Source organism: Dendrobates tinctorius, unplaced genomic scaffold (assembly GCF_039654945.1).
Source record: "Dendrobates tinctorius isolate UK_male_01 unplaced genomic scaffold, ASM3965494v1 ptg000030l, whole genome shotgun sequence".
Classification (NCBI taxonomy): domain Eukaryota; kingdom Metazoa; phylum Chordata; class Amphibia; order Anura; family Dendrobatidae; genus Dendrobates; species Dendrobates tinctorius.
The window spans coordinates 28,620,619-28,638,777 of NW_027361698.1; the positions used below are offsets into that span (position 1 = coordinate 28,620,619).

General features: G+C 44.2%; 1 protein-coding gene across 1 annotated transcript; it reads right to left on the minus strand.

Moving 5' to 3' along the window:
• Nucleotides 1-3,714: 3,714 nt before the first annotated feature.
• Nucleotides 3,715-17,198, minus strand: MAD2L1 (mitotic arrest deficient 2 like 1). The gene is made up of 5 exons (XM_073571994.1): nt 17,016-17,198; nt 11,976-12,122; nt 10,991-11,111; nt 10,715-10,818; nt 3,715-6,049 (listed from the first exon to the last, which is right to left on the minus strand). The coding sequence occupies exons 1-5, from the start codon at nt 17,083-17,085 to the stop codon at nt 5,880-5,882; spliced, it is 612 nt and encodes a 203-aa protein (XP_073428095.1). The 5' UTR covers nt 17,086-17,198; the 3' UTR covers nt 3,715-5,879.
• Between the last annotated feature and the right edge of the window lie 961 nt (nt 17,199-18,159).

Sequence of the window (18,159 nt, forward strand, 5' to 3'; positions counted from 1 at the left end):
CAGGCCACCTTCTTTTATAAAGCTTCCATATGATGATCACATTATCACTGCCACTTTTGTCAGTGGACATGGGTTAGCATGGGCACTCTGCTCTCTAACTATGCAGCAAATTGCAGTGTACTGTGTTCTGTCACCTGCCTTAACCAGATTTAACAGGATGGCAAAGAACAGTCATTTAATGCAACTACATTATTATTATTATGGTATTACTAGACCAGCAATGTTCTCTTTTGTAAAGTGCACTGCCCTTATTTACTAGTCTCGTTCACTGACTGTACGGCAATCATGTCTGAAACAGGACAGCTAATGGAAAGAAATACCATAAATTAGAAAATGGCTAACCTCTTAAACCTCAAGATCTGGAATTAATGTCGCTGGTAGTTTTAATAAATGGGAGAATGAGTAGGCGACGTTAGTGATGACCTTGAATTGGAGATGTGCAGAATTAGAGTTGAGCGACTTTGGTCGGATCGGGTTTCGTGAAACCCGAATGAAACAAAATAAGTTTCAGATGAAACTCGTCCGACTAGAGCAAAACAAAGTCGGAGTTTCGTCCGAAACCCGACCCCAATGCAAGTCAATGGGAAATAAAAGTTGGACGAAACTCCGACTTTGTTTTGCTCTAGTCGGACGAGTTTCATCTGAAACTTATTTTGTTTCATTCGGGTTTCACGAAACCCGATCCGACCAAAGTCGCTCAACTCTATGCAGAATACTTGACAGTAGTAAATGTGAAAAGGAAAATGGTGACATCTAGTGGATAGTAAAAAGATTACACTGAGTCTACAGCTCTCAAGAGCCAATAAACACAAGCTTGGCCTGTTTTTTCGCACATTGGTCGTCGGGGGCGCAGGCAATTTCAGAAAAAGCAAGCTGGTCAAATGTAAATGTATTTCATGAGCTGATGAACACAGACAGGTATTTATATATGTAGATTGGTAATACAATAAATTGTTTTGATAAGTAGAGGCCAAAAAATGTCTTCCGGTTGAGGTGCCACCTGCATGTCATTGTGTCTTTCTGCAGGTTTATGAAAATGAATATTTAAATTGTATTTAGTGATAAAATCGTGAATGTGTGGTTTGTTTGGCTGTTTTCTTGCTGAAGGGAGCAAGTTTACCTTTCAAATGGTGTATCATGTGTGTGTGTGTGTGTGTGTGGGGCGAAGTAATGAGCGAAAAAGCAGTGCATGTTTACAAATGTGTTGGTAGTGTGATTTGGGGTACTGTGGTGCCACCTGCAGGTATTTTTCCTTACTGCAGGTTTATGAAAATTAATGTCTAAACTGTATTTTGTGATCAAATCATGTATGTGTGGTTTGTTTGGCAAACTACTTTTTTCTGGCTTTGCCCGCAGTTGGGCAAAGCATACTGTGCACGCGTGAGTGGAGATTGCAATGCGCACGTGCGAAATATGGACAAGAACACCGCCCATCAGACCAGACCCGACTAATTTATATACAGCGCGAAAATGAGGTGACAGATTCCCTTTAAAGAAAGCGATTGTAGCACCAAATGTATTCAGCCTCCAACCGTCCAGCTGCAGCTTGTACTGATCCTACTGACCAGCAGGGACACTGAGGTGCAATCAGGGTAGGCAGATGGGAGATGGAATTTAAAGTTTTAAAAATCATTAGGGTGTGTGCACACGCAGCGGTTTTGGTCCTGCGGATCCGCAGCAGTTTTTGCTGCGGTGTACAGTACCATTATAATCTATGTAAAATGAAAACGGCAGTGCAGACACTGCGGAATTTTCCACGCGGTTTCAAAACGGCAGCATGTCACTTCTTTGTGCGGATTCCGCAGCGGTTTGGCACCTGTTCCATGACAGGTGTCAAACCGCAGAAAAACTGCAGATAAACCGCAGGTCTCTTGACCTGCGGTTTTGGCCAATTCTGCAGTACAATCCGCAGCATGTGCACACACCGTTATGTAGCCCTTCCCATATCAATTATCAAAGTAAAGACACCTGCTTCCTCAGCTCTAAGATACATAAGAATATATACGTTTGCATTGTAAATTGAGTAAATACACAGATACCGCTCAGACAGTCTTTAGTGCAGATCAAAAAGTCTTCTAGAGAATTTTTTTTACACTTTGTTGCTCAGTATAGGTATAGATTTTGGTTAGTGTAGTCCTAAGTAATTCTGTAAACTTCCATCTCTTGCTGGGGCCTGTAGTGCCACAAGAAAAAACAGCTTCACTCCTCTAAACAGCTGAAACTGATTACATAAGAAAAAAAAAATACATACAGTATATATATATTTAGTCAGCCACCAATTGTGCTAGTTCTCCCACTTAAAAGATGAGACAGGTCTGTAATTGACATCATAGGTAGACCACAACTATGAAAGGCAAAATGAGAAAACAAGTCGAGAAAATCACCCTGTCCGATTTGGCAAATTATGGTGGAAAATAAGTATTTGGTCATTAACAAAAGTTCATCTCAATATTTTGTTATATAATCTTTGTTGGCAATGACAGAGGTCAAACATTTTCTGTAAGTCTTCACAAGGTTGGCACACACTGTTGGTAGTATGTTGGCCCATGCCTCCATGCAGATCTCATCTAGAACAGTGATGTTTTGGGCCTGTCGCTGGACAACATGGACTTTCAAATTCCTCCAAAAGGTTTTCTATAGGGTTGAGATCTAGAGACTGGCTAGGCCACTCCAGGACCTTCATATGCTACTTACGAAGCCACCGCTTCATTGCCCTGGCGGTGTGCTTGGGATCATTATCATGCTGAAAGATCCATCCACATTTCATCTTCAATGCCCTTGCTGATGGAAGGAGGTTTGCACTCAAAATTTCACAACACATGGCCCCATTCATTCTTTCATGTACACAGATCAGTCATCCTCGTCCCTTTGCAGAGAAACAGCCCCAAAGCAAGATGTTGCCACCCCCATTATTCACAGTAGGTATGGTGTTCTTTGGATGCAACTCAATATTGTCTCCTCCAAACATGATGAGTTTTGTTTTCAAATTGGAGTCAGTTGTGCTGGCACCTCAGAGGCACTTTAATTTTCATGCCAACATAGCCATATGAGGCCTTGTTTTTTGTGGCTGAAAAGTACAGATTTTTAGATTCTCTCATTACACCATTTAGATTGGGTTAATTTTATATTTTGATAGATTAGACTTTTACGCACGTAACTACCACGTGTGGTTTTTATTTATGAAGCAGAAAGGGGGTGATTTGAACTTATTTTTTTTCACTATTTGTTGGTCCCCTTACAGGACTTGCACCTGCGATCGTGAGTTCACTTGAGCCATTTACAGCAACAATCACAGTCTCCTATGACACTCACAGAAGTACCATTATGACAAACACAGAGGTCTTCAGTAGACCCCCAGACGTTATGGCAACCCATCAGCATGGCATGGAAACGCATGAAATGACATGCACTGGAACTGCCGCAGTCAGAGCTCCGCTTCACATATGGCTGGAGGAGGCAGATGGCGGCTTTGACAGTAAGGAGTTTAAATTTAATCATTGTGTTACAGATCGACAGCCTAATATATATTGCTATAGATTTCCTTATTAACAAGGCCTCTGCTTGCAGTCAATTAATAGAAATATTCTGTATTTTAAATGTTGGTGTAAAAGGCAGACCAGTCCCCTCTTGGACCATCCCTGAAAGCTCACGAGAGTGAACCAAATTCTTATAAAATTTAAGAATTCTTGTTACTTCTTAAAAACAGAAAAAACACAAGGTTCATACTTTATTATTTCCATAAAAACAGTTCAGAAATCTTGAGATCTACAGAATAAATGAAAGCTTTGGAGCCCATTTGATGCTTGCAAGCTTAACACATAAATAAAATATTCTCAAGTATAACAGACATTTCTGAAACACACATTCAGGTAATTCCAGAGAAATTACTTAGTCACAGTCAATATTAAAGTCTAAATCCTTATAAAACATTAGTACAAATTATACAAATCTTAAAACCAGACCATTATGACCGGACAGTAAAGGGCAGAAAGGACACTCGCTGCCTACAGCATGGAGTCTTTCAGCAAGGTAAATCTCTCCACTTGTAGGTTGGAGCTACACAGACACGATGTTCAAAGGCAAAGATCACAAAGTTAAAGAAGGCTTCAAAGACAAAAACAATGAAGACCATTGAGCATCTAGTAATTTGTGACACTAGAGGTCAAGAATTGTGGTTATTAGTGATGAGAGCAAGTGCTCGTTACTCGAGTTCACCTAGGATGCTCCAGTATGCACCAAGTATCACGGGTGCTTGAGTGACATGTTCAAAAGTTCCCGCGGCCACAAAACATACAGGCATTGCCTGACAAACACGGGCAATTGCCGCATATTTTGTATCTGTTTAACAGCCACAAGACATGTGGATGCAGGAATTCAAACATGTCACTCAAGCACCCGTGATACTCGGTGCATACCGGAGCATCCTAGGCAAACTCAATTAACGAGCACTTACGCTCATCACTCTTGGGTTAGTCCACAACTTAAAATATGACCAAAGCCTATGATGCTGCCTTTCATACCCCATCATGCTTTAAATAGAACACAGAATTAAGATACATTGTCTTTCATTTCAGGCAGAGTATAAAGGACGAGTGGATGTCATGAGCTGCCCCTGTGGTCCTGAAGTAGCCATATTATAATGTCTCCGTTCTTCAAGAAGTGTTCATGATACATTAAAATAAAATTAAGGAAAGAGGGAAAAAATATCCCTCTAGTGTAAAAAAAACAAACAAAAAAAACACAGGTACGTGTGAAAACTGCCATACCGTACATCTTTAGGCACTAGGTGATCATTCACTCAAATGCCTTGTGAACTGCATTTTTTCCTGAATCCATTTCTAGCCTTGGGTGAAAACCTGCATTAGTGGCAACCAGGTCTTATAGGCAGGAGACTAATACATTTGCTTAGGCAGAAAATGTGCATTATGGAAACAATAGCCGCAAAGGGTGCGGCATTGTATAAACCATACTGTAACTGGAAACACAGTGAGCACTAAGCATTAAGAGAGCAAAAGGTCCATAGTCACTTATGTTATATGCTGAAAAGACACTGCGGCAAAGTTAGCAGGGATTTTCAGTTTACTATATATTTAGCAGAGATAAGTATGTGACACTCCGCAGCTTTGTGAAACTCATCACCACAGGGCAAATATGGTGGCAGACTTTTGGTGCAGATACTGCACCCCGAGCTTTAGAGAAAGTGCAGTGCAAGGCATATACGTGGGGCTTGGAAGGCGAGACCAGCACTCAGATTGTACCTGTATAAAATAAACAGGAGAAAGTGACGGTCATCAGACCTTCTGCAGGGATAGTACACTCAGATTAGTATATCTGATTGTGCTGACAGAATGTGTTTGGGACCAAATTGAAGCAGATCCATAAAAACTTCATGAATACAGCTACTGCAATAAAGCTTTGTTAGTATGTGTTAGATATGACTGCCTTTAGGAATTGGCAGCACAAGGACCAGTCAGCCGAGTTCCCACTTCTACTTCCCCACTGTGCATAATCCATATACCCATCTCTAGCCACAGAAGTGGTACTTAAAACACGGAGAACAGCCAGCACTATGACAGAATCACAGTATACAAGCATGGGACTGATATACTGTCAGGCACATCACAGTATAGGGACCCCAGGTATTTGCATACTTTTGGAGCTGGTGACGAGCCCATCACTTCAGTAAAAACTTCCCTCTGATAACTCAGCTTCAGCTAATGCAGTATGGCGAGAGGGACCAAGCCCTCTACAAAGCTTCAAAAAGGCACATGTAAAAGGTGGGGCCTCAAAACAGACATCACCTTTTTAAAAACTGCATTAGAATAGCAGAATACCAGAATACAAAAGGGAAGTATAGAAAAGTAATAAAATGCCATCCCCTAACAGTCTATTTTTTTATATGCCACCATGCTGTTGACTTTATGGATTGTAGTAGTGAAGGAGCGAAGCCGAACTTCTTCAGAGTTGGAAACAAACTGAGGGCCAGACTCTTCCCACTTTTCTGGGACTTCTGAATCTTTATCTGTGTAGATCAGCAAGTCAAAAGCACCTGTAAATGGTAAAAGTGAAAACACTCAGCAACTAGAAAGAAGTTTATATTGTTTTCACATGTGCCCGTAGTTGTGCTGCAGAAAGCCATGTCCCCCAGATAAAAATGGAGCGTTTTCACACAGCATACCCCCCTATGGCACCTAGTGACCAAACTACTACTCAAAGAGGTGTTAAACTTTCTATAAAATTATGGAATACTGCCAAATTTTACATGGTCTCTAACAGGAGCTCTATTGAATGCTTGCTCCGTCTGCAACACTTTCCTACATGATCTTTTCATCACTAACAAGCTTTCCTTCCTATACATCACAGAAACCTTGCTCACTTCTCTTGACAGCCTATCCAGCTGCACCTTCTTATGGTGGATTCCACCTTTCTCCATCCCCCCCTCCCTGCAGCAAGCATAGTGGAGGAGTTGGTTTTCTCCTGTCAAACAACTGCTCCTTCACCCAAATTACACTGCCACCCTCAGTTACTCTCCCTTCTTTTGAGGTGCACATCTACTCCCATCCAACTGGCTGTCACTTACAGACCTCCAGAGCAAGCTACCACGTCACCACCTAGCTACTTCATATCCTTTCCGCCGACAAACCCACCATCATGAGCAACTACAACATCCCCATTGACACTTTCCACTCAGCTGTCTCTAAGCTTCTCTCACGTCCTACTTTGGCCTCAATGGTCTTCCGCAGCCACTCACAAAAATGGCCACACACTGGATCTCATCTTCACCCACCTGTTTCCCATCTAACTTTGTTAACGCACCTCACCCCTCTTTCTGACCACAACCCACTTACATTCTTTTCTTTCTCCTATTCAGGTGCACAAGCCTTACTCCACAAACTTGCCCACCCCCGCAGAAAACTCAAACACCTTGATCTACCTACACTCATTCTCAGAATCCCTTCTCTCTCTTGCAGACATAAGTTCCATACACAGTGCAGATGCTGCCACCGTTTTATTTAACACCACAGCAGCTGCATTTCTTGAATCGCCTCCCCCCCCCCCCCCCCCACATACCAAAGGTCGCACAATCAATAAGCAACCCTGGAACACCAGCCTAACAAAAAAACTGGGTTCCAGGGTTACTGAGTGGAGATGAACAATCCCTCACCACTTTCAAGCCCAGACTCACTGCAGCAAAAAAAAAAAAAATATATATATATATTTTTCATCTCTCAAATCCTCCCTGTCTCACAACCCTAAACAGCTATTCAACACTTTCAGTTCTCTCCTCCATCCCTTCTCAGCTGAGGATTTTGCATCATTCTTCAAGTAGAAGATTGATATCATACAAAAGCTTTGATCTAAAGTCCCACATCCCCTCCCCATAACTACTCAGCCCTCTTCCTCCAAAACCAGCTTAGCCGCCATTACGGAAGATCAACTTTCCTCTCTACTCTCTAGATCATATCTCACCACCTGTGCACTTGACCCGAACCCATCCCACCTCATTCCAACCCTAACCAATCTGTTCAACCTGCACAATCAACTGGTGTCTTCCCCTCATGCTTCAAACTTTCCTCGATTACACCCATCCTCAAAAAGCCATCCCTTGACCCATCCTCTATCACGCTATAGCCCCATGTCACTTCTCCCCCAAGCCTCAAAACTACTGGAACACAGACACTACTATGTCCTCTTCTTGGACTTGTCCTCTGCCTTCGACACAGTGGACCATTCCTTCTTACTACAGATCCGCTCATCTCTTGGCATTACAGAACTGACCCTATCCCTGGATCTCCTCATATCTAACAGACCAGACATGCAGCATCTCCGACTCATACCACCTCATCTATCCCCCTATCTGACAGTGTCCCCCAAGGTTCAGTTCTAGGACACTTGCTCTTCTCCATCTACACATTCGGCTTGGGACAACTCAACGTTTCACGGCTTTCAGTATCACCTCTACACTCCCTGACAGAAGTTATGGCGCTTATCCATGTTATGTAAATAAAAGCTTATGACCTGACGTTAAATTCATCCATTGGTTGTATAAATTCTTTTGACAGCTGAAACCCTCGGAAATGTGGTTTCGGTTAAGAAAATAAATTGGCATCAATGCAGAAATATTGATCATTTAATGGACACAGAATGGTCAGATTTTGGCAAGACAAAAGTTTTGTCGGCCACAGAAAGTAATGTGATATTCAAACAAATAATTAACTTGAAATACAAATATATGTTGCATAACATTGGTGAATTAAGTTGTGGTGCTATTAGAGTCATATTTAATATTTTGTGTGACTTCCATGAGCTTGAAGGACTGCATCCATGCGGTTCAACAATGATTCATACAATTTATTAATGAAGTCATCAGGAATAGCAAAGAATGCAGTCTTACATGCCTCCTAGAGTTCATCTAGATTCTTTGGTTTTGTCTTCCAAGCTTCCTCTTTCATCCTACCCCAAACATGCTCAATGATGTTCATGTCTGGTGATTGGGCTGGCAGTACTTGAGCACCTTGATCTTTTTTGCCTGGAGGAACTTTGTTGTAGAGATGGATGTGTGAGATGGAGCACCATCCTGCTGCAGAATTTGACCCCTTTTATGACTTGGAATATAAAAAAGTAGCTTATGCTTCTTGATATTTTCAGCTATTGATATTGCCTTCCAACTTGCAAATGTTTTGCACACCCCCATACTGAACGTATTTCCAGAAAATGATCTTTTCACCACCAAATTTAACTGTTGTCTGGGTGTATTTTGAATCCGTACGGGCTCCAGTAGGTCTCCTGCAGTATTTGCGGTGGCTGTGGTGTAATTCTGCTGTAGATTCATCAGAGAAATCCACCTTCCCAGCATCCATCTGTTTAGCAGGCTGTGGGACTTTGCAAATGCCACACTTTTTTTTTTTTTTTATATGCCTTTTGTTTAGTGCTGGCTTCTGGGCACTGATTCGACCATGGAGGCCATTTCGAGACAGAATCCTACAAACTGTTCTAGTTGACACACGGACTTGAGGTGACCAGGCCTGTTTGGAGCTCTGCTGCAGTGGAAGAGGGGCTTGCTTTGGATTTTCTAACCAACAAACGTTCCTCCTGAGCAGTTGTCTTGCGGAGTCTGCCGGACCCGGGCTTGTCAAACACATCTCCAGTCTCTTCGAATCTTTTTTTTTTTTTTTTTTTAATTCTTTGTACTTGACGCCGAGACACATTAAAAGGTACCAGCCACCTCTGCAGTGGATCTGGTCTTCAGCCTCTTGATATTCCAGGCTTTGGTCACAGGGTGGATTTTTGGCATGTTGTCAGAACTCAAGTTGCAGCTCAAGTGAAGGTCTGGGGTGCTGGGTTTCTTTTTATACACACCCACTAATTAACCATTTACTGAGCACAGGTGAGGATGCAAACTAGGATTGGGTGCATTATATGACCAGGCGACAAAACTTTTGTCTTGCCAAAATCTGACCATTCTGTATCCATTAAATGATCAGTATTTCTGCATTAAAGCCAATTTATTTTCTTAACCTAAACCACATTTCGGAGGGTTTCAGCTTTCAAAAGAATAATTTATACAACCAATGGATGAATTTAACGTCCTGTTATAAGCTTTTATTTACATACCATGGATAAGCGACATAACTTCTGTCAGGGAGTGTATGCTGATGACACAGATCTATCTCTGTGGACCAGATATTACTTTTTTTACAAATCAGAATCCCACATTGATTGTCTGCGATTTCATCTTCTCTGCTAGATTTCTAAAACTTAACATGAATCAAACAGAATTCATCTTTCCTCCATCTCACTCAACCCACTAACAGGCCTATGCATTAAAGTCAATGGCTGCTCACTCTCCCCAGTTCCGTGAGCTTGCTGCTATTGAGTAACCCTTCATTCTGATCTCTCCTTCAAGCCACATATCCAAGCTCTTTCCACTTCCTGCTGATTCCAACTCTATTTCCCAAATGTGCACATTCCTTAAGCAAGAATCTGCAAAAACACTAGTGCATACCCTCATCCCCCATCTTGACTACTGCAAACTCCTGCTTTGTGGACTCCCCTCTAACACGCTCACCATTCCATTCTATGCTAAATTGTGCTGCCCAACTAATCCACCTGTCCACCCGCTATTCCCCAGCCTCTACTCACTGTCAGTCCCCTTCACTGCCTCCCCCAATGCCCAGAGACTCCAGTTCAAAACACTAACTATGACATACAAAGCCATCTACAATCTCATTCATACATCTGCGACCTAGTCTCTGCCCGGAATTACCTGCACGCAACCTTTGATCCTCACAAGACCTACTGCTCTACTACCCTCTTCTTCACACAATCTCATACAAGATTTCTCCCGTGCATCCCCACCCTCCTCTGGAACGCTCTACCGTGGAAACCTTCAAAAGGAACCTGAAGACCTACCTCTTCCAACAAGCCTATAACCAGCAGTAACTACTGATCCAAGAAAGCACTGCACAGCGAGCGCTACCCTCGCCTACTCTATCCTCACCCATCCCTTGTAGGCCGAGCCCTCACGGGCAGGGTCCTCTTTCCTCTTGTACCAGTCGGTGACTCGTTTTGTTCAAAATTATTGTACTTTTTTTTATCTACACCCCTTTTCACATTTAAAGCGCCATGGAATAATAAATCTATGGTGTTTTATTAGACTGGCATGCGAAAGATACTTGATCCCAAAAAGGTCACTTCCTTATACACTACTTACATGCAGTCTCCAGGAGTGGAAGGAAAGTTACTGTGGCTGTGATCTGCCGGATAACTGAGCGGATTTCTTCCTGAATAACTTTTGGAGACTTGTCTCTGACAATGCTGAAATAGAATGCATATTTATCATGAGGATATGCCAGCTAATGTGTCCTCTCTCCACATGGAGGATGATGTGTACCACTCTGGACAGATCTGGCCCTTTATACTACTCTGAAAGTTTGCAAGCAGTTTTTTCAGGTTTCTGTGCCCAGGAACGTCCCGACGTGTAACTTACCCATCATCCTTCACAGCTTTATCACATTCTATATCAAACTGCCATCGCTCGAGAATTTCACTGTTATCGATGCTGGAAATCACCACCACTAACTTCTGGACTTGACATTTGTACAGCCAATCTGAAGATAGGAGGATAAGTTACCAGACAGAACAAAACAAACATTATAGGCTCAGCATACAGCAACATGTGGGCTCGGATTGCATGAAGAAGTTACCTGCAGCACAGAACAACCAGTTAATGCCTAAATAATCCCATGAGGAACTTAAGTCACAGTTTGCAGATAAATGTTCTGTGATGGCAATACATTTCATGCCCAGATTCATCAAGACGTGTGATTTTCTTGCTAGTCTTTATGAGGGGAGTGTATGAGCCAGACCCTGCTGATTGATTAAAAGCTTCATGTGGCACAAGCTACGTAACAAATCTGACTCTAGTCCTTAACTGGAGTAAGATTTCTGGAGGAAGGCACGCTGCAGTTTGTAATGAATTAGACTAGCTCTTTTGTGCACTCACTTTTGCACAGCAAGGAGAAACTGGGTAAAAACATCAAGAGTCGCAATTTTTTACGTAACTTGCTCAAAAGTTGTGTGGCTTTCAAAGCTTTCTACTTTAGTATTCTGGCAAAAAAAAAAAAAAAAAAAAAAACTATGAATCGGGGCCCATGTTTTTCCAGTGAGAAATGGTTTCCACGTCACCAAGAATGATTTGTCTTTGCTGGGAGTCCCACCTCTGTGACACCCAAGGATGAACCATCTACAGTACATCTCTACCAAATAAAGCTGTAGAAGTCCAAAGAGGGACACAGCAAACTAAGCGGTCTGTGATTGGCATAGGAGACAGGCCGCAGATTATGGATCTCTTATATGATGCTCCACTTCGCGTTTAAACTCCTGTAAAGTAACATTTCTGGTTCTTTAAGTAATGGAACAAAAAAAAAATAAAAAAAATTAAGGGTGTGTATAGTCCTGGCGCTACACGGTACCTTTCAGCTGCTCCACCACTGTATTCAGGTAGTTCTTGAGATCTGGGTCTGTGGAGATGAGCAGGGTAAGGCCATACTTCTGTGCCCGGGTAAAAGTCTCCGCTGGATAAATCCCACGCTGATATAAAATGCTATTGATGCCAAAATCTGAGAAGAGAAATTCATGGTTACAATAACTATCATCAGGAAACCAACTACACGAGGAAAAGTAAGCAGTGGAAGCCATATCTTTCCGTATATTACCCAATATTAATGTATTAAAGAAAATTCTCTATTGTGTAACCTTTTAATAACTAGGGACATTTTTGGTAGGAGATGAAGGGAACCATATACACCAGGACAGGGGATGAGGGGACCATATATATATTTGGACAGTCAACATTTTTCTAATTTTGGTTCTAGACATTACCACAATGAATTTTAAACAAAACAATTCAGATGCAGTTGAAGTTCAGACTTTCAGCTTTCGTTTGAGGGTATCCACATTAAAATTGGATGAAGGGTTTAGGAGTTTCAGCTCCTTAACATGTGCCAGCCTGGTTTTAAAGGGACCAAATGTAATTGGACAGATTAAATTATTGTAAATAAAATGTTCATTTCTAGTACTTAGTTGAAAACCCTTTGTTGACAATGACTGCCTGAGGTCTTGAACTCATGGACATCACCAGACACTGTGCTTCCTCCTTTTTGATGCTCTGCCAGGCCTTCACTGTGGTGGTTTTCAGTTGCTGTTTGTTTGTGGGCCTTTCTGTCTGAAGTTTAGTCTTTAACAAGTGAAATGCATGCTCAATTGGGTTGAGATCAGGTGACTGACTTGGCCATTCAAGAATATTCCACTTCTTTGCTTTAATAAACACCTGGCTTGCTTTGGCTTTATGTTTTGGGTCATTGTCCATCTGTAGAATGAAACGACGACCAATCAGTCTGGCTGCATTTGACTGGATCTGAGCACACAGTATGGCTCTGAATACCTCAGAATTCATTCGGCTGCTTCTGTCCTGTGTCACATCATCAATAAACACTAGTGACCCAGTGCCACAGGCAGCCATGCATGCCCAAGCCATCACACTGCCTCCGCCGTGTTTTACAGAAGTGTGGTATGCTTTGGATCATGAGCTGTACCACGCCCTCGCCATACTTTTCTTTCCATCATTCTGGTAGAGGTTGATCTTGGTTTCATCTGTCCAAAGAATGTTCTTCCAGAACTGTGCTGGCTTTTTTAGATGTTTTTTTAGCAAAGTCCAGTCTGGCCTTTTGATTCTTGATGCTTATGAGTGGCTTGCACCGTGCAGTGAACCCTCTGTATTTACTTTCATGCAGTCTTCTCTTTATGGTAGATTTGGATATGGATACGCCTACCTCCTGGAGAGTGTTGTTCACTTGGTTGGCTGTTGTGAAGGGGTTTCTCTTCACCATGGAGACTATTCTGCGATCATCCACCACTGTTGTCTTCCGTGGGCGCCCAGGTCTTTTTGCATTGATGAGTTCACCAGTGCTTTCTTTCTCAGGATGTACCAAACTGTAGATTTTGCCACTCCTAATGTTGTAGCCATTTCTCGGATGGGTTTTTTCTGTTTTCGCAGCTTAAGGATGGCTTGTTTCACCTGCATGGAGAGCTCCTTTGACCGCATGTTTCCTTCACAGCAAAACCTTCCAAATGCAAGCACCACACCTCCAATCAACTCCAGGCCTTTTATCTGCTTAATTGAGAATGACATAACGAAGGGATAGCCCACACTTGTCCATGAAATAGCCTTGGAATCAATTGTCCAATTACTTTTGGTCCCTTTAAAACCAGGGTGGCACATGTTAAGGAGCTGAAACTCCTAAACCCTTCATCCAATTTTAATGTGGATACCCTCAAAAGAAAGCTGAAAGTCTGAACTTCAACTGCATCTGAACTGTTTTGTTTAATATTCATTGTGGTAGTGTCTAGAACCATAATTAATTTATAGTGACCACATCACATTTGAAGTGACTGAGGGGTCTATATGACAGAAAATTCCCAGAAGTGACACCATTCTAAAACTGCACCCCAAAAACACATTCAAGAAGTTTATTAACCGTTAAGGTGCATTTTAGGAACTAAAGCAATTTGAAGGGGAAAAAAAATTAAGAAAAAAAAAAAAAAATCAACGTTTAACTTTGACAAAAATTTTACTTTAGCTCCAAATCTGTTATTTTCATAAGGGTAACAGGAGAAAATGAACCCTAAAATTTCTTCTGAGTATGTCCCATATGTGGGGGAAATCCACAGTTTGTGTGCATGGCAGAGCTCGGAAGGGAAGTAGCACAGCGTGACTTTTTGAATGCAGAAATGGATGGAACTGAGAGCAGACGCCATGTCGCCACAGCGATGAGAGAATAAGTACCCTTAACTACTGCCGTTTTAATGCGTATCGGTGCTCATTAAGGGGATAAAATAGAACTCTTTGGCCACAATGATTAAAGGGTATGTGTGGAGAAAAAAAAGGCACAGAAAATCTGTAAGAGAACATTTTGCCAACCACTAAGTATCGGGGTAGATCAATCATGGTTTGAGGTTGTGTTGTAGCCAATGGCATGAAGAACATTTCACGGGTAGAGGGAAGAATGGATTCAATGAAATTTCAACAAATTGATGCAAACATAACACCATCAATAAAAAGCTGAAGCTGAACAGAGGATGGCTTCTACAAATGGATAAAGACCCTAAACTCACGTCAACATCCGGTGCCAGGAGAGGGCAGTCATGTGACCACAGTGTGCACTATGCACGCTCCTGGCCACATCCTGACTAGACTGTTTCCGGCCTCAATCAGTACATTAGCAACAAGTGAGGCTGTGGCTGTCTAGTTGGAATGTGGCCTGAAGTAGCAGACTGCAGTCACACTGACTGCCGAGTCCCCACAACAGAGAATTCCCACAGCGCGCAGGATATGAGGATTCACAAGTCTGCAGTCAGAGTGACTTTTTTGTTTTTAGACCAGATAATGCCTTTAAGGCCTGTTTCACACTTCAGTTTTTTGACGTCAGTCAAAATCCGCCAGTTTTAGAAAAAACAGATCCGCCCCTTTTTTGGCGGATCCGTTTTTCCCCCCATAGACTTGCATTAGCGGGGGATTTTGACTGATGGTCGTCCGCTGCATCTGTTTTTCACAGATCCGTTTGAATTGTAGCATCTCCTGGGCGGAGCAGACGGACTATATAACGTTATTTTGTAGTGGCGGACTGCTATTTACGAGTGCGCATGCCCGGTAGATTTGCTCTGACAAGCATTTTAACCCTCTATCGTTCTGGAAGCGGCGTAAAAATCTCTCTCTCCCTTTCCAGAGTTGTGTTGCTTTAAATTTCGACTGAAGTGGATCCGTTCAGTAAACGGATCCGGTGACATCTGTTTGTGCCACAACGGAAACGGATCCGTTTTTCCACACTTGTGGATTTTGACTGACAACAAATAACTGAAGTGTGAAAAAGGCCCAAGCTGTAGATCAACCTTATGTCCAGGGGCGTAATAACCACAGTTGCCGCTGAAACCAGTCCCCGCCGATGCCAGCAGAAACTTGCACTGGGTGTGTGTCCTCGGACGAACATTCAGTTAAAGGGCATTGCGACACCGATCCATCGGGTACGTGCGCAACAATACATGCTGCCAGCCAGCGGCCAGATGCTGACGTCGGGGTGCACGTGGCAGGGCACATGGCTGGGACGTCCTATACTCCAGTCGCAGTCAGCTGCTGGCTTCACAAAAGTAAGGCGGGAGGACGGACGAGGGCTGTGTGCCACGCTGCGGCGGGAGGACTACAGGCTGTGTATTATACTTCTGCTATGGGGCCCCATGACTTCTACGTACACCCTTGGGACCTTGCACTTGTGGGCTTACATTCTACAGGATGGAGGACATAAACCAGGATAAGGGTCATATACCACAATGGACGATATAAACCAGGATGAGGGACATATATACCTACATATATTCATTCAGTATGAGGGGGCTGTCCAGATCCTGCCTTGGGGCCCATCAGTTCCACCACTGCCTATGTCTGCAGGATAATTGTATTATCCGAAGTGACAGTTTCCCTTTAAGAGTGGAGAATTACTAATAAGAGGTAACTGCTCAGGTGTTTGCTTTCTAAAAGCATTTTCACTCATTTATCAACTGAAAACCCCTTTAAGTCCTCTGTACCCCTTAATGTCAGCTGGGAGACAGGAGATTTTTCCTGCATGTAGATGTGAGGCCATCAGGAGAGCAGTAGTATGTGCACGGAGGGGCACGCTGCCGGCACCAGGCGCAGGGCACAGGAGGGGCACGCTGCCGGCACCAGGCGCAGGAGGGGCACGCTGCCGGCACCAGCGCGGGGCACAGGAGGGGCACGCTGCCGGCACCAGGCGCGGGGCACAGGAGGGGCACGCTGCCGGCACCAGGCGCGGGGCACAGGAGGGGCACGCTGCCGGCACCAGGCGCGGGGCACAGGAGGGGCACGCTGCCGGCACCAGGCGCGGGGCACAGGAGGGGCACGCTGCCGGCACCAGGCGCGGGGCACAGGAGGGGCACGCTGCCGGCACCAGGCGCGGGGCACAGGAGGGGCACGCTGCCGGCACCAGGCGCGGGGCACAGGAGGGGCACGCTGCCGGCACCAGGCGCGGGGCACAGGAGGGGCACGCTGCCGGCACCAGGCGCGGGGCACAGGAGGGGCACGCTGCCGGCACCAGGCGCGGGGCACAGGAGGGGCACGCTGCCGGCACCAGGCGCGGGGCACAGGAGGGGCACGCTGCCGGCACCAGGCGCGGGGCACAGGAGGGGCACGCTGCCGGCACCAGGCGCGGGGCACAGGAGTGGCACGCTGCCGGCACCAGGCGCGGGGCACAGGAGGGGCACGCTGCCGGCACCAGGCGCGGGGCACAGGAGGGGCACGCTGCCGGCACCAGGCGCGGGGCACAGGAGGGGCACGCTGCCGGCACCAGGCGCAGGGCACAGGAGGGGCACGCTGCCGGCACCAGGCGCAGCCTTATCACAGCGAGCGCATCCGAATAGCAGGTGCAACACAAGCGGAAACTCACAGAAGAACTCGGCCACGATGTCGGCGCTGCCCTTCAGCGTGATGCCTTCCTTGGTCGCCAGAGCCGCCATTGCCGGTGCTCCCGAGTCCCTAATAGCGGCCCAGCGATTGACTTCAAGAAATCGCGCCTTCCACTTCAACCGGAGACGTATCACGTCACGTGCAGCACCGCTGCCTTTCCATTGGCTCGCCGTGTTTGGTGGATGACGTCATACGTATGGCTTTAAACTTCAGCCGCCATTTTTAGTAAGGGCAATATCAACTTCCCTGCTTGTATTACTAGTTAGAATATTGGATTCTTCCTAGTGGCTGTGAAATCTGCTGTGTGAGCTCTTCTGCCCGGTGTAACACGACGAATTTTATGTACGTGCACTTTCACTATTATTTCGAGCTGCCAATCATTATAGATGAAAGCGCCACCTAGTGGCCACTATTCATATTGCTCAGAAACTATCATCAGAAACTGATGCGTTTTTTTAAACTCTTCCTCCTGTAATGACTGTGTGCAATTACTGAGTTTGTTTTAACTTTATAATGTCTCATAATGCACATTCAATTATTACGTGTGTTGATAGCCTGATCGTTCTCTAACATGGTCAGTCAGGCGGCCCCCTTAAACTTCAGATCGATCTGTCAATCCTTCCAAAATCAGGGGGCTTTAATTTACAACAATTGTTAGTTGAAATCTTTTTAAATAATTTGTCACCAGGGAAGAAGTAGCCAATTTTTGCTCTTGCTGAGTAATCCGTTTTTTTTTTTTGTTTTTTTTTTAATCCGCCATATCATTCAAGACATATGGGCCTTTTTATTTAGCTCTACCTCGCACCCAAAAATATATTTGGAACCGTATGGCAGATTTGAAGCTAAAATCTAATCCTCAGAGGAGCAGCTGGAATAATATAAGAGCAGAAACTGGTGACATTTGGCCTGGTGACAAGTCTTTTCTAAGGCTCCATTCACACAATGAGCTTTTGGTGCGTTTTTGACGCTGCATGTTTTCACTGAGTCAATAGCGCAGCATCTTACAGTTCCAGCAAAGTGGATGGGATTTCTGGAAATCTCATGTCCCCTGTGCTTCCATTTTACTCAGCGTAAACTGACCCGCTCTGAGTTTTCTGTGTGGAATTCCCCCATAGACTTGTAAT

Bases quoted from the DNA above. Each gene is read 5' to 3' on its own strand.
- MAD2L1 (XM_073571994.1), bottom strand. From the start codon at position 17,085: ATGGCGGCTCTGGCGACCAAGGAAGGCATCACGCTGAAGGGCAGCGCC. The intron at 12,123-17,015 runs GTGAGTTTCCGC...TTCTCTTCTCAG, and splicing joins CATCGTGGCCGAGTTCTTCT to ATTTTGGCATCAATAGCATT. The intron at 10,819-10,990 runs GTAAGTTACACG...ATTCTATTTCAG, and splicing joins AAAGCTGTGAAGGATGATGG to CATTGTCAGAGACAAGTCTC.